General features: G+C 37.3%; 1 protein-coding gene across 4 annotated transcripts in view; it reads right to left on the bottom strand.

The window, feature by feature from the left end:
* Nucleotides 1-500: 500 nt before the first annotated feature.
* lrch2 (leucine-rich repeats and calponin homology (CH) domain containing 2) overlaps nt 501-25,459 on the bottom strand; it is a 68,439-nt gene continuing 43,480 nt past the window's right edge. For all 4 annotated transcript variants that reach the window (XM_072675191.1, XM_072675173.1, XM_072675166.1 and 1 more), the window contains 7 exons: nt 24,632-24,772; nt 19,788-19,835; nt 17,026-17,089; nt 10,384-10,496; nt 8,322-8,459; nt 5,183-5,260; nt 501-3,342 (listed from right to left, as the gene is read on the bottom strand). In XM_072675191.1, coding sequence (XP_072531292.1) covers nt 3,223-3,342; nt 5,183-5,260; nt 8,322-8,459; nt 10,384-10,496; nt 17,026-17,089; nt 19,788-19,835; nt 24,632-24,772 — 702 coding nt within the window. In that variant the 3' untranslated portion in view covers nt 501-3,222. The remainder of the gene's footprint in view (nt 3,343-5,182; nt 5,261-8,321; nt 8,460-10,383; nt 10,497-17,025; nt 17,090-19,787; nt 19,836-24,631; nt 24,773-25,459) is intronic.

Here is a 25,459-nt window from a genome sequence, read left to right on the forward strand (position 1 = left end):
AATTATCTTCAGGTTCATGGCCAGACAAAGGAAGTAGTGAATAAATCTGTGACTGTTCTGCATCCTATAGGGTGTGGGCACAAGAACCTGGCAAATAATCAAGTCTTTGCTACAGAAAGAAACGTGACAGGACAAACACAGGGTGACAGACTGCAAATTACAGACCCAATGCTAACATCCAAGTAGACAGATCGCTACATTCTGGTTTGTTTATATAGGGTCCCTGTTGCTATAGTTGACCATAAAGCTAACAGTCGCCTACGCAGTCAACCTGTCTAAAACGTACGGCTACCAAAAGAATAGAGCTGTCCCCATACAAGGACTTTGAGTCAAACAAAGGACTAGAAGTCAGCTAATGCCAGGTTCATGCTACACGATTTTAGCCCAGATTTTCAACAAAAGCCTTAGGTCAGAGACAAATCGGCATTCAATCTGCATTGGCTTGGTGGTTATGTGTGAATAACCAAAGGGAGTTCTTATACCCCCCCCCCCCCCCCCCCCCCCCCATTTTTCCATTATATCTTGTGGGCATTATTCATTAATTTTTTTGCACACGACATTGCAACCAGATCTCTCATGTGTTGGTCGTGATGAGTGTTTTTAGAGAGCAGACAGACTCATCACAGATTCCTCCTAGTAAAATGAAAAAAAAATAAATAAATAAATAAAATAAATACGCACTAGGATTCCTGAAAGCATGTTAGCACAAAGATGATTCTGGCCAAGGTTAAGAGAGCATCGCACTTAACACTCTAGCTACTAGATAAGATGCTTTTGCTCCTGATAAGTTAACTAGCAGTACAATACGCATTTGCATGAATGCTGCAGCAGACAAAACATGAGTGATGAATGACTCATGCTAGCACCTGCAAAAAGCCGGAAACTGTGATACTCAAGTGACATGGGTCTCAACAGTCGTGAGTGAGTCGTGCGTAAGTCAAAGGGATATATGTCAAACTTGTTGCGAAATCCACTTCCTGTATGGATGAAACACATCCTAAAAACAATAAAATAATGACTACTATTCATAACTAAATCATTACTATGACTGAGAGAATGCTAATTAAATATGCAACCTTGGATTGTTTCCACCAAATGTTTAAATGAGATCGATCCTCCCAGCTAAATAATAATATATATACACATACAAACACGTATGTTAAAAAAAAATAAAAAAAATAAAGGCATGTTGTAGAACATATTAGCAGAGAACTGTATGAAATGTTTGCATGAGCAAATACCATATGGTTTATCAGTTCCGGTCCTGGGAAACTTGGCGATTTCCCTGCTCAAATACATTTAACTGAGTCTGAATCAGGTAAGTTTGAGTAGGGAAATCACCAAACCATGCTGGACACCAGCCCTCCAGGACTGGAACTGAAGAACCCTGACACACAACATTTCCAAAGCTGGTTCACCAAGAAAAGCAACTAAAGAATAAATATTCAATAAATACATAAATAATTTCCTGGAAATTTCCTTCATATCTCTTTACATACTTAGTAGTCAGAAATTCATAGCAGTCACATCACGGGTCTCAATACATAATGTCTACAGTGTTGGACAGAATCGTAAAGGTCTGTTAATACATTGTTACATTTTAAAGAAATACAAAAATAATTAAATTAAAACAGATGATTAAAAAAACACGACACTGTTTGGCTTAAAGTTGACACAAATGCAAAATGTAATTGAAATAAATGAATGTGATCTAAATTGAAATGCTTTGCCCTCTCCTTTAATGAGCTCAAATTTGTTAAATGTGATAGCTGTGGGTATTGATGGTACCTTTTGCTTTTTGTAGAATTTGTACAGTTGTGTGATCTTGGCAATTCTGCACATTTGTAAACAACATGAAACTGTACTGACTGCTCAAGGGACAATGAGAGATAATGTGTGTATCACCATCTGTACATGCTGATACACTAGTTCTGTCAGAAAACTTGCTACTTCAAAGCCAATCAAATGTTACACACTGTTTTAGAAAATGACTAAAATGGCCTGAGATTGGAGTAAAAGCAAATTTAAGCAGATTCAAAATGTGCATGTGTGTGTCCTATCAGGCTATATTGTCTTCTTACAATACCAGTGTACTACAACTAAAATCTTCGACATAAAGTCAGTGAATGAAATCCTTTTTTGTGCATTGCTACATAGCCTCGCACTGCTGTATGGAGGATTTAAGGATCATTCTGTACGTTCTATGTCATTTTGCTATTGTTAATAACAATGTCTCACCTCTATGGTTTGAATCCAGAGGAACAAATCAATCACCAGCTTTTACTTACATAAGCCACACTTCCAGTTTATCTTTACAAAATGTACACGCAGCTCTCTAACACCCCAGTACACATGCTGCACCTGCTGAGAAATGGGGGGTAAATGCATGTTTTCTTGATGGAGCTTCACTGGCTTCAAGCAGGACAAGGGCATTCTGCATTCTGTAAGATTTTCTGCCCATTGTTCCATATCGGCCAATTAGCGGTCAGATGTCTTCCTGCCCTCACCCTTATAGGCTCACTGGTCCAGATAATTCAGTGTGAGTGGAGAAAAAAGGAGAAAGAGAAAGTGAGAGAGATATAGAGAGAGAAGACAGAGAGAGAGAGAGCGATCCAGTTTCCTATGCAAGCTCTAGAGCCAAACAGGGTTCACTCTTTGAAGTAAATTAACTTCACTCTTTATCTCCATCTCTCCCCTCATAAAACAAAAAAAGTGAACTAGAGTCCTGTTAGTCTCTCTGTTGCACGTATGGTACTGGAACAAATCTAGAAAGCTGTAGACCTCTCTGTTATGGCCGACATGGTGTTGATTCCTGGGATTACGAAACTGGGCGATTTTCTAAAGTTGTTTTTGATTGCTAAGCCCTGTTTTAAGAATCTCCTTTTGCATTTCCACAGAGTATTTGGCTTTCCTTTCAAACAATTTATCTTGTCTCTTGAGAGCCACTGGAAATCCAAATTTCATGTTGTTTTTGCTTGTTGTTCCTTCTTCAGTTTCTTCTTCGATTAGCCAGCAGCTCCGGCATGAGCACCAGCACCAGCATCCGTCAATTTAAAAAGGATATAAGAGATAAAATACCATCCGCTCAGAGAAGGGTTCCCTTGATGTCAGTAGACAGGGGAGTGGCCAAAGGTGAAAGGGAGGTAAGGCAGTACGTAAGATACAAGGGATGGTCTGCCGATTCCCATCCTTCAGGGCTTTATCCTGGTTTTTGTTGTAGTGCTACATGGTAGACAGTTGAGTGGGTTTCGATGACGGTAAGTCCAGCAAGGCTTGAACAGTCACGCCGACTTTCACCAAACCACGTTCCTCCAGAATGTGATGAGGTAAACATAACTTGTCCTGTAGAGAAAACACAGACACGTTAAGTGTAATCACCACACTGGCCTTGCTCTACTAATTCTTCCGAAATTTGATAATGCTTCTTTGAACCTTATTAACCTCAGATGATCCATATGCGATTTTCTCAAATAAATTCACATTTTGGACAAATACATGTATAACTTTAATTATGTCACAACTGTAGTTAACTGGTATGTTTTTATTATATTGCAAGAAATGGCAACAGTAATATGCAACAATACAACTGCACTATATGGTAATTATGGGCTGATGCCAGTGGACATTATTTTATATTTTATACATTATTATCATGTACATATCTGCTGATGCCAGTACTGATGCCAAAACATCTCTAAAACAAAGAAATTGGGACTAAGTCCATTTTGACAGGCATTACGGAAAATGTAACATTTATTTGTAAAGTGATACAAATGGAAAACAAATCTAAAGGAATTATCTGCTAATATCAACATGATACTATCATTATTATCCAATTATATTATTTATATTATTATCAATATTCTCATATAACTAAATACAATCACAATGGTGGCCTAAACTCATTACTTTGTAATGTGCACTATTTTTCACATTCTATTTAGTGTAGTTTGGGACAACAATATACTTTGTCTGCACCACACAGGGTCAGGAGCCCACACTTTGTAATGGGTATCTCAGGAACTGAAATGCTATACCATACAGACAAACATCATGTAGAATTAGATGTGGCTCCTCTACTCAAGGCTTTCATCAGTTTAATTTATGCCACAGATCACACATGTCTCATAATGCTAAGTGGACTGTGGGGAATCACCAAACATGCAGGTTGTGAGATGGTAATCAGCTTCTGAGAACTACCCACTACTTTATTCTATTCGATTATTATGTTGCTTAAGACAAACATTTCCCCATGGAAACGGCCTTATGTGATCCAATAATTTTTTCATGTTTAGCCTGCTACACAAACAAAACTTCAACATCCGGAAAAGTGTTTCAGTTTAGAGTGCTCTTGCTTAACTATCAGTCAACAGCTTGAATTTCACTAGACGTTTTTAAGTACAGAGAGAAAAAAAAAAGATGCTATAACCTATCCTAAAATGTCAGAATCAGAATGTCTTTACTTCACCAAGTATGTTACACATACAAGGAATTTACTAGAGGAGAGCAACACAAGTATGACATGTAACAAACAAAAAGACTGTTAACAAGTATTACACTAAGAGAAAAAAATACACTAAACAATAAATAGAGTAAAGAATAATAAATTAAAAATATTAAAAGTAATAAAGAGCTGTAAAAAACGTATTATGTACAGATATAATTAAAGAAACATTTACAGGAGATTAACATCTGTACAGCTGTGCAAATAATCATAGTGCAAATGTTACGCATGTTATGTATCAGTACTGTGTTGTAGTTGAGTCCAGTTTGGTTCAGTGAAATTTTAAAACTCAGTTTAGTTAAAGATTAGGTTTACAGATTATAGTGTGAGGTGTCCACTGTGGTTTTCGAGCACTACAGCTCTGGGAAATAGGTAAGCATTTCCTTAAAACTTTAGATACGATGAAAATGGATAATATACATTTGGGAGTCTGCAAGCAATTTTCTTTATTCAAAAAGAAAATGCAAGAACGGAACTAAACAATTTCTAATATTAACAAGCACAAAAATCACCACAGTCATTAACGTCTCGGTGATTTATTCCCAGCATTCAGCAAGATGTTTTCTTTAGTGTTGGACAGGCAATATTTTAAGTGCTCTGCTGAACAGCCACAGCCACGGCCACACTCATCATTTTAAGAAAACAAACTGTTTGGAACAATGTCAAATGCAGGCCTACCTGTGGCACACCAAGCTTCTTACAAGCTTCCAGAAAATTCTCAACATTCCGTCTGCACTTAGCCATGCTCAGCTTTGGCTATAGAGAAAGACAAACATGTATACGCACACACACACACACAGAAATGTGTGTAAACACAATTGCCTAAAAGGTGCATGTACATCAAAATCTTATCAAAACAAATATAACAGTAATTAAACAAGTATGCAAAAAGGACTAAAATACGAAAATGCCATTTTTGGTCAGTTTAAGAAAAAATGTTTCAGAGACAGAAATTAAAACATTACTTTTTACAAATATGCAAATATTATCACCACTTCATTTTAAAAAGGCAGTGCTATACATTACATAGTAAAGGACTGTTAAATAAAGAGTTCTTATAATCAGCAAGAAAAAAATAAAAATGCAAAACTTCAAACTGTTAGATGACGTGAAGAACCTGTTGAAAAACATTAACTTCATCTACAGTGACATCTGTTAAGAGGTGCGATATATCAGACTGCAAGTGAATAGTCAGTTCTTGATGTTGATGTTTTGAAAGCAGTAAAAATGGTGTAAGGATGCAAGCGACTTTGACAAGGGATGTACACTGATGTAATCCATAGAGGTTCTACCTTACAATTTACAGGGCTAAATGATCTGCTGCTAACATCTTGTTGTCAGTGACCTTAGAACAATATCATTGCCTTGTACAAAAAAATAGGAAAGGCACTGAATGTTCCTAGAGATACAGTTGGAAGTAGGGTTGGAAAAAATCACCATTAGAACCTTTAATGAACATAATCTTGCCCATGTCAGTTATTTATTTTTTTGTCTGTTAATACTTCTCTATTGTGTGTGTTCATATACTGTCCCCTTAAAAGCATACTATCGCATATGCAGTCATGTGACTCCGCCTCATCCAGTCTGCAACATGGAATTCAATGGAGGAGAACTCAAACACAGAGCCAAATAAGCAACTCAAGCACTGTATATAATCATACATTAATTGTTATCTACGTTATCTGGAGCATGTGGACATGGCAGAAAGAGGTTTTGAGATTCTTTTCTGTCAAATGATGAAACAAAACCTTTTGGGCCTATGGATCAGCAGTTTGTCTGGAGGAGGAACAACAGAGTATAGGTTGAAAAGAACACCCTGCCTACAATCAAGCATTGTGCTGGTTTAGTGATTCTCTGGGGCTGAATTTGCTTCCACTGGAAACCTGCAGGGTGTGCAGGGCAAGATGGATTTGAATAAATATCAGAAAACCCTAGGAGAAAACGTCAATCCTTTTGTGAGGAAGCTGAAGCTTTGGTGTCATTGGACTTTCCAATAATGATCCTTAAAGTCCATCAAGGCTTGGTTTTAGAAGAAGTCCAGGGAAATTTGGAATGCCTATCACAGTCGCCTGACTTGAACCGTATTAAAAATCTTTAATCAGTGCATTCCTACTATTGATATATTAGTGAAGTGGATGCCACTGCCTATGAAAAACTTAATTTGCAGTGGGGAAAAAAAGTATTTAGTCAGTCACCAATTGTGCAAGTTCTTCCACTTAAAAAGATGAGAGAGGCCTGTTTAATTAACAGGTAGACCTCAACTATGAGAGATAAAATGAGAAAAAAAATCAGAAAATCACATTGTCTGATTTTTAAATAATTTATTTGCAAATAATGGTGGAAAATAAGTATTTGGTCAAACGTTTTCTGTAAGTCTTCACAAGGCTGGTACACACCGTTGCTGGTATGTTGGCCCATTCCTCCATGCAGATCTCCTCTAGAGCAGTGATGTTTTGGGGCTGTCGGCGGGCAACACAGACTTTCAACTCCCTTCAAAGGTTTTCTATGGGGTTGAGATCTGGATACTGGCTAGGCCACTCCAGGACCTTGAAATGCTTTTTACGAAGCCACTCCTTTGTTGCCCTGGCAGTGTGCTTGGGATCATTGTCATGCTGAAAGACCCAGCCACGTTTCATCTTCAATGCCCTTGCTAATGGAAGGAGGTTTGCACTCAAAATCTCACAATACATGTCCCCATTCATTCTTTCATGTACACGGACCAGTCGTCCTAGTCCCTTTGCAGAGAAACAGCCCCAAAGCATGATGTTGCCACCCCCATGCTTCACAGTTGGTATGGTGTTCTTTGGATGCAACTCAGCATTCACTCTCCTCCAAACACAACGAGTTGTGTTTGTACCAAACAGTTCTACTTTGGTTTCATCTGACCATAAGACATTCTCCCAATACTCTTCCGGAACATCCAAATGCTCTCTAGCAAACTTCAGACGTGCCCGGATATGTACTGGCTTAAGCAGGGGAACACGTGTGGCATGGCAAGATCTGAATCCCTGGCGGCGTAGTGTGTTACTGACGGTAGCCTTTGTAACATTGGTCCCAGCTTTCTGCTGGTCATTCACTAGGCCCCCCGTGTGGTCCTGGGATTTTTGCCCCCAAAAATTTTTGATCATTTTGACCCCACGGGCTGAGATCCTGCGTGGAGCCCCTGATCGAGGGAGATTAGCATTGGTCTTGTAGGTCTCCCATTTTCTGATTATTGCTCCCACAGTAGATTTCTTCACACCAAGCTGCTTGCCTATTGCAGACTCAGTCTTCCCAGCCTGGTGCAGGTCTACAATTTTGTTTCTGGTGTCCTTCGACAGCTCTTAGGTCTTCACCATAGTGGAGTTTGGAGTGTGACTGTTTGAGGTTGTTTGCAGGTGTCTTTTATACTGTTAACGAGTTTTAAACATGTGCCATTAATACAGGTAATGAGTGGAGGACAGAGAAGCCTCTTAAAGAAGTTGTTACAGGTCTGTGACAGCCAGAAATCTTGCTTTTTTGTAGGTGACTAAATACTTACTGTCCACCATTATTTGCAAATAAATTCTTTAAAAATCAGACAATGTTATTTTCAGATTTTTTTTCTCATTTTGTCTCATAGTTGAGGTCTACCTATGATATCAATTACAGGCCTCTCTCATTTTTTTAAGTGGGAGAACTTGCACAATTGATGACTGACTAAATACTTTTTTCCCCACTGTATACATAAAATATCTACTGCTAATATTTCCCATACTGGAAAATAAAGGGTCATATATACCATAACTACATCCATCTCTACTAGACAAACAAATAGATAAAAAGGAGAAAGACTTACTACAGCAGGAGAGGGCACATGAATACTGGCCACAGAGCGAGGGCGAATATGATTGGCCAGATGGCAAAGAACAACACCATCCATTAAAGCAGCACCAACATCATCAGGCAATAAAACCTTCAACCTTGACTCTAGGTTCTGCAAAACACAGACAAACACAAAAAGAAAAGTAAACACAAACTGTCAATCCATGACACTGGTTCATGGTAATGGTTATATCAGGTCCAGATAGCTGAGATAAATAAACTTCCTATGGTACTGAATATGTTACACATAGAGGAGAACTGGTTGCTTTTCTAAAAATATTCAAGCAATTGTTTTATACAACAACCGCACATCCCTGCCTCTAGTACACATAAAAACAAACTTTGTTTAGAGCACTTAATTCAGTGGAAAGTGCCAAGTACATAGGTGGGGTACTTGTAACACAAAGAAGGTCTTGTTATAACACCTGCTAAAATGTCTGATAAACGAAAGCAAACACATCAGCACAATTCTACATTGCTTAAACCAGACATGCTAAATAAAACTACCAGAAGTAGACTACCAGACAAAAACAATATTTTATTACATCTGTGGCTGCATAAAAATCTGTTATGTTTTACTGTACAGAGAGTACAGTACTGTACTTGTTTATTGTACATCTCCATTCATCAAAGACCTTCTAGCTTAAAGCAAAAGCTTAAACTGCAGCACAAGTCCTCACATTCTTACAGTCTCATATTCTCTTCCATCCATAATCATATGTTAATGGCATGGCCATGGACTGGATAATTATTATTAGTAGCATAAGTAGTAATAGCATGACAGAAAATGGTTGGGAAATGGAATAAAATGTTTTGTAGTATGAAGCAAATGGTCATGCAATCAATGTCGGTACAGCGAGACTAGGTTCCTCTAGTCATATACTTTTAAGCGCTCACTGATTAAAACCCAAATTTCAATAACTGGCAACCTGAGATCAAGGTGCATGCCTACACGTGTCAACAGCAACATTGCCAAAATGTTAAAAATGTCTTCATTTCTGATCCATTAAAATGGGAACATTCTTTTACACACACGTGAAGATCCATGCAGACATCAAGTTAACATCCCATAAAAGCTATTTTGATTTTTAATTAAAGGAGTTCTGCAGAACTCTATTATTGAGCCATAGTAAATATTGCCTCGAGTCTATTGTCTTTCACAGTTAAGGATCTCACTGCAGGAAGGCTGATCTATCTTTTGTTGTGACTAGTATAAGGAATCAAAGCTGTAAGGAATCTTACTCCTCTGAGGAGCTTGAAATCTCTAAAGAAGTTAAAGGGCTGGTACATTTGGATTAGGTTTAGAATGGAAACTAACTAATCATTCACATCTGCAACTGCAAGTTGCTCTCAAAGATTGGCATCTGCACAGCTCCAGGCAAACTGTAGGCATACATATGAAGCCGGATCCAATTTTAAATGTCTTAAAGACTACATTACACACAATGTCTGCAGTTTTCAAGTGCATTAAAATAACTTTAGTGTTCCAGCAGAAAATCACAATGGTCCAGCTAATTAAGCTAGTTAAGATAACTGCCTTTGTTAATACACAATAAAAGTAATTGTGCATAAAATTACACAGTTATTACACATCTGGCAATAGCAGTGTCTCTGAAGCTGAGGGGATGGAGTAGTTGATTTTATGCAATATAGCCAACATCAATAGTGCCCAGTTGTATATATATTTTGTTCATATTAATATACACCGGAGAAACAGTGGCAAACTGATACAGTTTTGCTTTGAGAGCCATAAGGTATGCAATGTAAGATCCATTTTACCCACTGTAAGAAGATTCTACAATAAGTCTCACTACAGATGAATGTAAACAGTGTTTTGACATGCGCTGTGTTGTGTTCTATTAAGTGCCTTCCCTGCCTGCCCGCCCTGTGAGAATGTCTGACCTACATCATGTTATTAACAAGACCAACAGTTTGTTGTCTGTGTAATCTAATGTGTGAAATAGTTACAGAACATTTATCATTAAATTATTCTTTGAAACCAATAAATTATAGTATATTTTCTGTGCTGTCCTGACCTGCCGTAAGAGTCGTATTTGTTCCATTTCCTCTCGAAGATGTTCCATCTTCCTCCTCATGGTGAAGCTGGGGTCTGTGGAGCCATACTCTTGACGACTGCTACGGGTAAATGCTGAAACACACACAAATTGGACATGTCCATAAACAATTATATAATCATAGACAACTGAACTTAAACCAAGCTTCAGCATTTGAGAAATTATTCAGAAATAGATTCTACAGTATTCATGAACTGTTTGTAGCATTTCACTGCAAAAAGGCACAAAAACATGATTTTTCAGTTTGTTCTGGCTACTGCACAGGCGCAGAGCTCCATATCGAGGAAGGATTGCTCCACTCACTGCACTCATTTTGTTGTGGGGAAAAACTTTATCCATAAACAGAGAGTTACATAAACTTCTATATATATTTCAACCAGTGGCCGATCTCCTCATTTATAACGTCTCTGGTAAGTTTGCATTGGCATGGTATTGCAAGAACTGTTTTTAGAAGATAAGGAAATTATTTAGTTGGTTCTGTGTGCCAAAACACATCAAACATACTAATGTTTTATGACTTCACTCACTACAGGCTAAACCATCTGTCTATCTATCTCTCTACCTATCTATATATTTCTATATTTCTATCTCTCTATCCATCTATGAAAAAGTACTAAATGCCTTATTTTTGACTCTTGACCTGAATCAGACCTTATTCACAGTTTCAGGATTGGCTCTTTCACTGAAAAAGAACAACCATATCTATGATGCTACATTTAAAAAAAAGCATTTCTTGTGTCAGATGGATGGCTACAACTCAATAAATGTATAAAACTTTGTTTCTGCAGACAGATCAAACATGCTGTTGTCAACCTGAATCATTTTGCAATGACTCATTAAAGACAGAATGTTTACACAGCAACTGCTCATAATAGCCACTGTTTGGTTTACTCCATTACATTTTCCTAAGCACCATGTGAAATCATTTTTGCTCTGGTATCGAGTGCTGTTTTATTAATCCGTTCTATTTATTGCTTCACCTTACATTTACATTACTGTTACACTAGCTCAGATAACAATTTCAAAAACAGTTTTCTAAGCTGTTAGTAAGAATAGTAGTAAGAATAGTAGTAAGCTAGTAGTCAGAAAAACTATTAAATGTAGCTAATTGTAAGTAGCTGATTTACGTATTTGTGGCACATGAACAGGAATAATGTATTTTGTGTTCTGCAATAAATCGGTGCAACTTAGCTTGTCCCCATATGTTTTTACCATGTGAGAGGGATGTGGTTATTGTTTGTGGACAACAGAGTAACCTTTCATGTTGCTCATTTAAAATAAAAAAGAAAAGAAAGACTCATACATCAGTTCAAATAATACCACATCAGAGCAATCTCTCTGTAAACCACAAATGAACGCCTAAAACAACAATTTATTTAAGTACAATCTGTTTTATTCATTGTTTCTTGACTTAACTTGAATGATACAAATACACTAAGGATCAGCTTAACTATCCCAAACTACTAGTACTTCACTATATTTGCCACAAACAATTTCTAAAGTTTTTAAATAAATGGTCTTCCATAAAAGTTGTCAAAACAACTAACCTTTTATTTTATAGCATGCAGTCATTTAGCTTGGCCAACATTATGCCCTGTTAACCAGCTCATGCTGGCCATTAAAAGACTTCCTGTTTGTGTCTGGACCTGGACATCAGGTTTGCTTGTTACCTGATTAATCAGTTCAGGGATTACCACATAAAGGAACCTGCTTCCATTCATCTGTGACACTAAAGTATTGCTAACATCCTTTAATTGTCAGTCTACACCTGCTGATTACAACAGTAGATAAAACCACTAGTGTTTATTGCTTAACAAATAAATTACCCAGCTTAGGTCTGGGTTATTATCTGAAATACCCGCTATTGCTCAACAGCTAAAATGTGTTCCTTTTATCTGAACAGCATAAAAAAAACAGGTACACATTGATAAAAAAATCAACTACAGTAAGTGAACTTATCTTTAGGAATTGCTTTCCTAATTATTTGCCAGCTGGTTATTGTGCTTAATTAAATAATATAAAAAAACATACCACAGCGCTATGACATATTATCAGTTTGAATCTTTTTTTTCCCAGATGATATTATATTGTTTTTTAAAACACACTGTTGCAGGTTTCCATGCACTCATCATGGACACGAATGGCATTGCAATACTGGGCTTTCAATATCTGAGGAGTGTACAATATACATTTTTTCATTTAAAAAAATGAGGTCAATGCAAATCTGAAAATGATGATTGTAGTTTTTTTTGGGGAATTCTACTAGATCCCACAAGAAGAGTCAACTACTCAACAGGAATTCTGCAAAACTTCTGCTTGTTCATAACTACCAAAAGCACCCAATTTGCAACTTGCACAGGAACCAAGTATTAGGTGTGCTGTATGAACATTATTGACCCTGTATGTACAATTTTGTCCAGGGCTGTCCAGAATATAATTTTTGGGGCTCTGGAGCTTCGGCATTCAATGCCTCGCCTCTGGGGGTTAGGGTTTTGGAGGGGGGCAGTGTACAGGGGCTTTGTAGTTTTAAGATAATCTTAAGTGGTAGAGAGATGTGATGTCATGCTTGCTCTACAGTGTAACCACAATCTCTTAAGTGTACTAAAAGGGAGAAAGATCTGTAGGTGACAACAAAAGTGTCTCAATATTACTTAACTGTAGGGTTAGGTGTTAGTCCCCTAATTAAAAGCCCTAACCCAACTGAATTAAAACAAATACAGACCCTTATTTATTTGTTGTTGATTTTTTCTCCATTGTACTGAAATCCAACCCATGTTGAACTGAACCATGACTTATTTGTACCATTACTCTCCTAAACAACACTAAAATTAAATTTCCTTTTACATGCTATCAAATATGATTTTATGGCTGGTTGTTACTTAACTGTATGTATATGTAATATGCACCAATAAATATATATAACCATATATATATAAACCAATAAATTTCTAAAAATAATATTTAAAAAAATGGCTGGTTTGGGAAACAAATGGTGTATCAGACAAAAATATGAAACAAATAACAGGATTCATTCTTCCAACAGAACATAGTTGATACAAGCTATATATAGCTATTTGATAAGCCTAGAAGCGCTACCAATAAGTTTAACAAGAAAAAGGCTCATAACCTTATGAGAAGGGAAACCACAGTCTGCATAATGTCTTCCCCAGAATTCCCAGGTTATGAAAAGATGATGATTATGAAAAATGCTACAGATAACCTCTGACCAGGCAAAGGCCAATGGCAAGGTTCCAGAGAAACCATGCCCCACTAAAAACATTGCACCTGTCAGTGGTGATCACATGGTCAACCTGTTTTCCTTCCATGGAACTTTCCTGCTGAGTTCCAGTTTATTCAAATTATTCACTATCGCTATTTTCTTTGGGCTCACCATGAAAAAGGAAAGCCCTTCACTTTCAGCTAGACCACCCATGATTGATGAATTTAAAAATCCTTGTTTAGGCAACAGTAGCCAACAAATGTGTCTCAGTGTTAAATGGGCAAAACTGGGCACATTTTGCACAAAATACATAACCCCTGGTTTTGACTAAAACCATTTAATGGCTAGAGTAAATTTCAATGTCTTATGATAACAAACCAGTAGCAAAAATGAAAATTCAGAAGCAGTAAAAAAGTGACAAGTTTAGGCCATCCCCAAAGTTGGGGGCATGAAAATGACGAAAAATCTAATAGTATGCAAAAGCATTAAGAGTTCCTGTCACTGGAACTAATTGGGCAAAACCAACTCCTAAAAACAACCCCACACCATAATCCCCCTTCCACCAAACTTTACACTTGGCACAATGCAGTCACACAAGCACCATTCTCCTAGCAACCACCAAACCCAGACTCGTTCACTGGATTGCCAGATGGAGAAGCGTGATTTGTCACTCAACTGTCTCAACTGCTCTAGAGTCCAGTGGCTTTATACCACTGCATCCGGTGCTTTGAATTACGCTTGGTGATGTAAGGCTTGGATGCAGCTACTCAGCCATGGAAACTCATTCCATGAAGCTCTCTATGCACTGTTCTTGATCTAATCTAAAAGCCACAGAAAGTTTAGAGGTCTGTAGTGACTGACTCTGCAGAAAGTTGGTAACCTTTGTGCACCTCAACATCCGCTGACCCCGCTCTATCATTTTACGTGGCCTACCACTTCGTGGCTGAGTTGCTGTCGTTCTCAATCACTTTTACTTTGTTATAATACCACTGACAGTTGATTGTGGAATATTTAGTAGTGAGGAAGTTTCCTGACTGGACTTGTTGCACAGGTGGTAACCTAACACAGTACCACGCTGGAATTCACTGAGCTCCTGAGAGCGACCCATTCTTTCACAAATGTTTGTAGAAGCAGTCTGCATGCCTAGGTGCTTGGTTTTATACACCTGTGGCCATGTAATTGATTGGAATGCCTGTTCTGATTGGCCCATAAAAAGTAAATGCTACATGAGCAAATATGGATACGGGTTGGGCAAATAATGATGTGAGTTGCTACAGTGCCTGTGTTAGGGGGAGAGGGGGGGGTAAATACTTCCTCAGAACTGTCTGCTGACAGCAGGCCTACTTCCTAATTAAAAACTAAAATCTACACAAACACACACGAACAAAGTTGTTGGCACCCTTCGGTTAATGAAAGAAAAACCCACAATGGTCACAGAAATAACTTTTAAAAAAAGTAATAATAAATAAAAATTCTATGAAAATTAACAAATGAAAATCCGACATTGATTTTGAACCATGCTTCAACAGAATTTTTTTAAAAAGTAAACTCATAAAACAGGCCTGGACAAAAATGATGTAGCCCTGAAAAAAATGTGACCAAAGGAACATGTTAAGGCAAGCCTGATGTTCCTGTGACAACAGTTGCACATATTATTTAGAAATTTAAGATCCATGGGACTGTAGCCAACCTCCCTGGACATGGCCGCAGGAGGAAAACTGATGACAAATCAAAGAGATGGATAATACGAATGGTAACAAAAGAGCCCAGAAAAACTTCTAAAGAGATTAAAGGTTAACTTTAAGCTCAAAGAACATCAGTGTCAGATCACACCATCCGTTGTTGTTTGAGCCACAGTGGACTTCATGGGAGATGACCAAGGAGGACACCATTGTTGAAAACAAATCATAAAAAAGCCAGACTGAAATTTGCCAAACTACATGTTGACAAGCCCCAAAGTTGACAAGGAAAAATGAAGCATATCAAGAAAAGAACACTGTCCCTACTGTGAAACATGGAGGAGGCTGTGTTATGTTCTGGGGCTGCTTTGCTGCATCTGGCACAGGGTGTCTTGAATCTGTGCAGGGTACAATGAAATCTCAAGACTATCAAGGGATTCTAGAGAGAAATGTGCTGCCTAGTGTCAGAAAGCTTGATCTCAGTCGCAGGTCATGGGTCTTGCAACAGGATAATGACCCAAAACACACAGCTAAAAACACCCAAGAATGGCTAAGAGGAAAACATTGGACTATTCTGAAGTGGCCTTCTATGAGACCTGACCTAAATCCTATTGAGCATCTTTGGAAGGAGCTGAAACATACCGTCTGGAAAAGACACCCTTCAAACCTGAGACAACTGGAGCAGTTTGCTTATTAGAAGTGGGCCAAAATACCTGCTGAGTGGTGCAGAAGTCTAATTGACAGTTAAGGGAAACATTTGATTGTAGTGATTGCCTCAAAAGGCTGCCATTAATTCATTTTCATAGAATTTCTATTTGTTATTACTTTTGTCAGATTCAAGTTATTTTTGTGACCATTGTGGGTTTTTCTTTCAATAACCGAGGGATACCAAACATTTTTTCCACGTGTGTACTTTGTTGCTAGGGCATGGGGGTTCTGTTATGTTATTCTATTTATTTTAGTTATCTAAATAATGTGTTTATGCTTCAGTGTTCATTCAGTGTTCAGGTTTGAGTTTATAGTCTGTAAAATTGTAGTTTTTAGATTTTTTTAATTGATAAGTTACTGTAGTTAATGTAGATTGGCCTACAGGCTATGGTTTTTAAGGAGGTGGCACATAGAGCCTAAGTGAGTCAGTTTTGGGATATTGTAGAGTTCAAGTCAGGTGTGCTTTTTTTTGCCAGATCCTGTAATATAGCATGATTTGTCAGCACGTATACTAATGCAGTTTTCTTTTATCTATGCGTGCACTGTAAATACATCTTTCAAAAAAGTGAGATTTCTGCTGAGTAAACCTATAAAAGCTATGGAAGGCTCAAAATGCTTTAAAAGGATTTCACTGCTGTCAAATGTAAAACATATATATCCTTGTATGTATATCTTTAATTTTTTTTGTTTGTTTTTTAAATTACTTGGAATAAACTCTTATTTTACATTAACTTCCATTTAGAGTTCAGAACAGTGTTGCATTCTCTTGTAAAGTCACCATTTTGGAGATATGTTTTTCAATGGACAAAAACAATTAATTTTTGTTTGCTAGTATGGCAAAGATGTGGTAAACATTAACCTTAACACCCGTGTTTTTATCTCAAACATTTTTGCAGTATAAAAGCCTTTTCCTCATTAAGAAAGAAAATTCCCCACCAAAAAGACATACAATGAGACAGACAGACAAACAGACAAGATGTTAACAGGGCAGACTACCTGATCGGGGCTTCAGGCCAAAGACAGTCAGGGTTGTGCTGAAGTCAGTGGAGCGCATAGCCTCCTGCAGTGATAAAAACATTCACATCCTTCACACATATTCATTGTCATCCTTAAGCAGTCTTTGTTGAGAGCGATTTAATGATATGCTATTGTTACCGTGAAAACAATCACACAAAAAAAATGCTTTTCTGAGCGGACTGCACAAATTTTGCATGTTTGTACAGAGGCCATAGGAACCATAGTACCAAAGAACTGAAAGTTAGCCCTTTATGCAGTTGTCATATTAGTTTCTAGGAGCTTACTTTCTATTTTTTTTCCCAAACAAAAAATTCATCAATACATTTCGGCCTTATTACCCACCCTCTACTCCAACCACTTCTACCATCAACATTAAATATCTGGTATTAATGTAGCCTGTCTGAAACTAACTCCTAACTAATGTCCAAACACAAAACCCTTTTGAAAACAAAAACAATATACACAACCCCTTACATGTTCACATATTTCAAATAAAGCTTGTTCATCCTTTTATGTGCAACCTTCCGTCTGTAATTACAGTAGAACCAACCCTTGCAACCTGCATAGGATCATCTCTTTGTAGGTAATTACAAAGGGTGTCCTGATCTAGTTTTTCTACATGTAAAGTTGGGCAGTATATTTTTTAACCAGCCATTTTTCAAGAGATGTTTCTCACGTGGTCTAGTAATTACTTTGTAGCTAGTCAAAGCACTGGCAGGTTCCATGCAGCCCCTTTTGAAGGTAGCTTCTTAAGATTACAGACAATGACTGCAATGGCCAAAGCAACAACAGGCTGGATACAAGGAGAAAAAAAGGAAGTGACGATTTTTCAAATCAAATCAAAATATCGAGTGCTACTACAAATACCATTATTATACAGAATATACGCTGCCAGTAATACACTGTCATTAAAAGGCACCATTAGATGCCATTTGTGGTGCAAGTGTATCAGGCACAGCAGCATGTGGTTTTATACATTTAATTAAACAAATTAAGAAATAGACTGGTCAAAGTAACAACACTCCAGAAACAGGGCTTTTATATTTAGCTTGTAGGGCTGTAACAATACAGGTTGTGAAATGGACATTACAATTTGAGAATGCAGTCGTATGGGGTAGGCTATGTATGTATTGCTGAATGCGGAAATAATACGGAACTATATTTCCACCTGGAAACCATTGGCAAGTTAGCAAAATGCTATGCTTAACATAGTTCAAGCCGAGTAAATGGTGGATACGAAGAGGACAGTGTATCAGCTTTGTTTGAGGCTTTGACATTTTACTATACTACAGCAGAGTTTAGATTCTCTGCCCCAGCTAATGTCTAACCTAAATTTGGCTGCATGTTTGTTCTCCACTTTCCACGGGCCCTGTCAGGTCGGGCTCAAGAAAATGGTCTGTGGAAAGTTGGTTTAAATTTTTTAATGCTTTTTTTTATATAAAGCTATGATGAGTTGATCACAACCTGAGCATTTGCACCAGCCTATAGCCTATTTAGTTTTGATTAGACTGCAGTTTGTTTAATAGGCTCCTTTATTATTTAAAGAATATCAGATGTTATCTTGATTTATTTTGCATGTACATTTTTATATTGTTGTTGGCATATTGCAGTTTAATAATTGTGCAATGCATAGCCTTATTGCTGTTTTTTGCACATTAGCACTGAGGCTGTACGTTTAATATAAAAATGTTTGTTCAGAAAGCATTTTAAATTCTTAAACCTTGTTAAATTACAATAGAGTAGAGGAAAGTCACTCAGACATCATTCTTGTTGCCTATTTGGTCAATGTTTAGGCCTGTGGATTATTGTATGCATTGTTGGAGTTTCATTCTTTATAAAAAGTTATTTGGCTTCTTTCGTGTTGCACTGTTCATTCAACAAATTTCAGTCATTCAAACAACTTGGAATTGTAGTAAATGTAATTGTAGAAAAAAAAAGTAATTCATGAAGGCAGTAAAAGTTGGTTACAAAAATGCCAACATTAGAATAAATATGCATTTAAATAAAATGCAAACAAACCATATATTGTCATTTGATTTGTGGACCTAATAATCCTTCAGTACAGTATAACAGGTGAGCTGAAGTGCACAGAGAAGTCAGGAACAAAAAATTCTTTCAATTATAGCTAGATTACCGTATACAGTGTTTCTACAGATCAGTAAGTGCTTATTAATAGTTTTATCAGAGCAACAATAATTGCAATCTGATTTGCAACTAATATTCCTTTTAACTAATTAATATAATGTATAACAATGTATAGGCACGGCTCGTTGTATGTTGTAATAGTAGCAGTTCACAAAAACAGCAAGAACATTTCTGTTGCAGTTTTTAATCAAAGCACTTTGAATTGTGACACCTTGGGCATAACTATTACTCTCCACTGCCTCAATACTGCCTTAATAATGCCTAAATCAAACCAGAGCAGTGTCAGTTTTTCTTATCCCTAAGCCTTGTACTTTCTGTTATAAGTACCACAAAAAAAATAAGAAGCAAAAGAACACAACCAGGGCAAGCCATCAGCGTGATCTTACCAGCTTTCCTATTATCAAGTAAAAATATTGCGTAACAGGCTGTTATAGACAGGAAGTCAAATTCCATGAAGCCAAAGACAGAGACATGCAGATACAATCATTTTACTGAAAGCAGTGTTCTTTCTAAGCAAGTTCAAGGTTTTTCAATTTGCAATTTGACACTTAAGAACACCACCCATAATTCTAAGAATACAAACACACACAGCTCACCTCACAGTCATTGTCGGTGGAGTTTCTTCGTGCACTCTGGCACTTGTACTAGGAAGAGAGAGAAAAAGAAGATAAAAATGAACAAAAAATAATTCTGCTTTGCCGGCTACGCAACACACCCACAAGCAGGGCAGATTTTTGGAGCTTTTTGTCTTTTCTATCTTGTACAATATTATACAATACAATACCAATATTATACAATACAATAATATTTTTTGTAGTGATTAATCTATCAACTATTTTGTTGATAAGTTGATAAATCTAAACAATTAAATTTGAAGAACTTATTTTGTTATGACAATTATAAATAAAGTGCAAAACTGTATTGGTTTAAACGGGAGCTTCAGAACATTAGTCAGCAGTGTGCAGTAGGTTATTCATACCCATTATTAAAATGTATGTGATTTTACGTATCTAACATTCCTCACACAGAGAAATGCACTTGAAGAGTGAGCTATACTCACAGTAGTAAATTTCCCCAGTGTACAAACCACCTTTTTTATTTCTTGCTAATTTCAGGTTCTCTTATACTTTCTGTGCCTTGGGTCTTTGGAAACCTATTTTACGACTGAATCGGACTCTGCTGAATGCCCAATTGTTTTTTTAAGGTAGCTTTGAATGAAGCTGACTGGACTGGAGCCAGAAATTACTGAACTCTTGCAGAAGTTAAGTAGAGGTGATTAGTGTGGGATCCTGTTTGTTCTTTCCCACTGCCAAGAGACACTGACCATTACTGAGTACCCATGCAAATTTAGGTTACTACTTTTGTTGAGATACCAGATCGCAGACTGGTATATATAGTGTATATAATGAATATATAGTCAGCACCTAACACTTAAGTTCAGTGTCAGGTGTTTCTGTGTCATGCTGTCTGCTAATATTGGTGGATTGATGAAGTAACGTTTTGTTTCACTGCTTCACATAAGTTTTGGGACTGAAACAAAACTGGAACTTTGTCTATGGATCTGATCAGTTGTCTGGAAGAGGAGGAAGCCCACTTGAACAGTTATCCCAAGCATACCTAAAAGTCCAAGAACGCTGCCAGAAGCTGGTGTCTGGCTAGGCATCACATTTGCAGCAGGTCATAACAGCAAAAGGGTGCTCTACTAAGCACTAAAGACACTTGTCATTAAGGGGCATTTTGCATTGGCATTTTATATTAAATGTGGAGAAAGCCTTGATCTATTTAAATTGTTGTTTGATTGGATTATTGCAAAAAAGCTATTCAACCAGAGCATGGATGGTTCTGGAGTTGGATTAGTACTCGTCACTGTACCACCTTTAAACTCCTCTTATTTACTACCATTTTCCGTTTAATATTACATTACAACTGACAACGAAAGAGATGCCAGGTTAGGGATTGTCTGTCTCAACTGAGTGAATTCAGAAGATAAACATCATGAACTCTGATTGGTTAATCTTCTTGGGACAATCTGCTCAGGAATCCAGTTTATTGTTGCATTTCAATCGCAACTGAACAGTAAAGGTGGAACTCAAGCAAGAAAGAAAACATTTCAGCTGACGAAGGTCACTACATCAAGAAAAAAGAAGGTTTGTTTAGTAATCACCTAAGCTGTGTAATTCGTCCAACTAGTGTTACACTTTCTCTATATAATAAAAACTGATTATGATTGTAAACTGCAGGCCATGCTCAGAGTGTAAATAAAAAAAATTGAACTGGGCCTAAAATGTGCCTCCACAACCACCATTAATGTTTTTTCTCAAATGCATAAGTGTAAAACCAGAAGGAACCCTGATTATTTTATTTTTTTGTCAGAGAAATGCACTGAGTGTTTGTTTTGTACCATGCTGGAGGGCAGGTTGACCTGTTTGGGTGTGGTGGAAAACAGAACAAAGAACCTATTACATCCAAATTTGATATCAAATAACAGCAAGGATGTGTATGTATGTGTTCTTGTACACAGCTGTAGAACTGTAGAATGAGAAAAAAGAGAAAGTTACAAGGCCTATAGAAAGTTACAATGTAGCAATTAAATACCTGTATCATTTTATACCACTCTGGAGCTGGAATTGGTAAGAAAGTTCACAGTAAAAACATTTTTTTTAAGAAGGCTCATTTGCATACCGCAAAAGTCTTTGATATCAGTATCGCAGAAACTAGTGTCTTAATGTTGATTGATGTATAACACCCTGTGCAGCCTGAACATAGAAACTATTGCCTGTTCAAAAAAAAAGAGCAAAAGCATTTCATTTGTCATAGCAGTAACATGTAATGTGAGTGTGTGTGGGCGTGTGAATGGAAATATTTCTTCACAGGGAAAAAAAACATCTCTTTGTCTTATTGTGTGATGAATGAGAAATGAGAAAGAGAATGAGAAAGAGGTTAAGCAAACACCGCAAATTCACACATTATTGCCAAACAGAAAAAAAGTAAAAAAAAAAGGAAACAGATGAGCTCTGTGTGTGATTTAGATCTGTGTATGTATGTGTTTGAGTGTGTAGACGTCACTGGCACAGACTAATCTTTTTTTCTCTCAGATGAAGCGATGGAGCCAGCAGTATTACACGCTGTGTTTGCTTAGAGCATAGCAGACGATTTGGATTTCAGATCTGATTGATTTTGGAATTGGAACTTACTCATCTCACTGAACTTTTTACACACAAGTTACACTGTAACTTGTAAGATTGTAATTTTTTTAAGTAACGTTAGGTTAGGACATTAGGTTAAAACAGAAAATGCTAAGCTAACACTGCTAACAAATACTGGCCAATCTCATCTCACCAGTCTATAAACAGAAAAATAACTTCTTCCTACAGCTCAGTCTCAGTTAATTGGCACATATGAGTCAATTATTTATTTGTGTTCATTTAAATATTTGCTGAACTATTCCTGTAAAGGTGCACGTATTTGTCACTGTACAGTGTGGACTGTACAGCGAAATGTGTCCTCCGCATTTAACCCATCTGGTAGTGAACACACACTCACACATGTGTTAGGGGCAGTGAGTACACACACACACAGAGTGGTGGGCAGCCAACTCCAGCGCCCGGGGAGCAGAGAGGGTAAAGGGCCTTGCTCAAGGGCCCAACAGTGGCAGCTTGCCGAGCCCGGGAATCGAACCCACAACCCTGTTATCGATATCTCGGCGCTCTAACCGCTGAGCCACCACTGCCCCTGTAAATAAGCTATCCTGCTTTTGTTTTTAAATAAATGTGTAAAATGAGGTCTTAAAAAGTGATACTATGAACGGCACACTTCTGGATTCATAAAGAGCCTTCCAGGGAAAGGAAGGGGTTTACATGTGAAACATTTATCTAAGCTCTGTTTTTATTTTTTTTTATTCAAGTTGCCACAGCCATCCATGGCAGGGAGACCAAGGAAACACAACTGCCCATTACTCAACACAATGCTAGCCATGGTAGGCATTGGCTTGTTTGTGTTACAGGGTAACTCCTAGCTACTGGGTGGCAATTGGAGTTGACTAAAACTGGGGTGAAAATTGAGTTCAATAAAATCAGACGTTAAAAAGCTCTAAAATAACTGTGTTAGATCTATTTTTTTTACCATAGTATTGTTTAGTATCAAGTACTGTGATACTAAACTTGTTAACTGTTAATTGTTCATACAGATTAATATGAATATGAAAGAGCCTACACATGCCTTTTCCAGTGTATATGCATTAGCATAGTCCTCATAAGTGGTTTTATAAGGCCAATAGGGGACAATAAAAGCTTTCTTAATCTAAAATTATAAAATAAAACAGAGCTTATACTACTAGGTCCCAATATAGATAAAAGCAAAAATGCTAATACTGCTCTAAAAATTGCTAAACAAAATTATTCAAACTAAATAAATGATAATAATAAAAAATACTTCTTCTGACTTTTAAGTCTCAAAATAGTTTGGGCCCACAATACTTTGAGGAACTTCTACAACCCATCATGACCACTTTGCTTGCAAGTCACTGGCCTACTGCCAGTTCCTCATTTTAGAAAAATAATGCAGGAGGAAGAGCTTTCTCTTCACCTTTTTACATGAGCTTTCAGTTAACGCTCCTTTACAGACTGCTGTTTTTCCTTGCTGTCATAGTCTGCCTCCATGTTACCGCTGTTCTGTATTACTCTGAGAATATGTTTCTGATCATATTGTTGTCGTCCTAACTATTCCCTTACAGGCTCTACACCAGACTATTTATATTCCTAAACCCCTTGTCTTTTCTTCTCTCTCCCCCATGTCCTGAGCTGTCTGCTTGCTGCTAGCATGAGTCTATTTGTGGTTGAGTGCTAAATACTTTTGAATCAAACTGAGAAACCAAGAAGCTGTATTTCTTCCACTACAGTCTGCCGAAGGATAGACTGTTTCAAAATGAGAATGTACTGCTGTGCCATTCCCACTGGCTACCGGCTCCAAAAAGATTACACAGATGTAGCAAAAAGTAAGATTTTGTATTAGCTTATCCAGGTAAGTGCTGAACAAACAGAAATGATAAAAAATCGGTTATTAATGAGCCAATGTGGGCCTAGCACGGATCGTCAAAACTAGCCACACGCAGAATTCTGATGTCATCATGAGCACTTGGGTTAACCTCTCATGCCTTACTAAGAACTTGTTTGAAAAAAGAGCTTGTGTAAGAGTGTTTGTAAAACCTGCAACTTTCTTTGCTTAAAAATTTGCTTTGCTACACATTAGCTGTAAAATCAAAACATAAAAATGTATTATAGTATAATGACAAATTACAAAAAATGTATCTGCATAGCAACAGACACAGTACGAATACAGTCCATTGAAAATGCTATGCAGTATTAGTGTGTATGTATCCTCAAGTAGTTGTTTCACTCCTGGCCTTGTCTCTGATGGAGCGTGTGTGCACTTGTGTGTGTACCTTAAGGTAGTCTTTTCTCAGATACTTGTTCCGTCTGCGGTCCTCATTCTGATTCAGTATGGGTGGGAGTTCCGGCCATTTTGGCTCTGAGTCGCTGTTCTCTGACTTGAGGCTTCCATCGAACGAGCAGGAGGAAGAAGGCTAAGGAGAAAAAGCAGGCATCAAAGCCAGATCAACGGTCCAAACAATAGTAGAATTTGTAAGCATCTGCAGGCTGTAAGGCAGTTATGTTGACCTGAAATAAATCTACATTAATGTTGTAGCCACAGAAATCCAAGTTACTAAGCATCAACTGTAACTCAATGGTAGGATGAAATGTAGAATAAATCTATGCTAAGAAAATGTCCTTAAAAAAAAGAAGAAAAAAGGGTTTAGTGTTGTATGACAGGTGGACTGTTACCTAAAGAAATCAACTACAACTACACTACTGGACATATTTGGAAAAATAGAAATCAATTAAATTGATCACCATTTTGACTATTTTTTAACCAATTAAACTGATCACCAACTTTGTAAATATATTGTGAATACACTGCCTGTTTAATGCAAGGTAAAAATCAGATTCAGGACAATAAAAATGCAAAATGAAAGCATATTAACCTCAAGTTGTACTACTTTAGACTGACTTTAGTGGTCTTCTAGACTTCTGTGGTAGAGCAACACCTTACAGTAGCAGGAAGCAGTTAAACAGACTACGAAATAACATTGCACACTGCTGGCAGCAGAAGCGCTGAGGCAGCTGGAAGTCATTCATATTTATTAAATGCTCACACTATCAATAGTCTGTTTATCCCATTTCCCTACATTTACATGTATGGATGCTGGATG

This window comes from Salminus brasiliensis, chromosome 1 (assembly GCF_030463535.1).
Source record: "Salminus brasiliensis chromosome 1, fSalBra1.hap2, whole genome shotgun sequence".
NCBI lineage: Eukaryota > Metazoa > Chordata > Actinopteri > Characiformes > Bryconidae > Salminus > Salminus brasiliensis.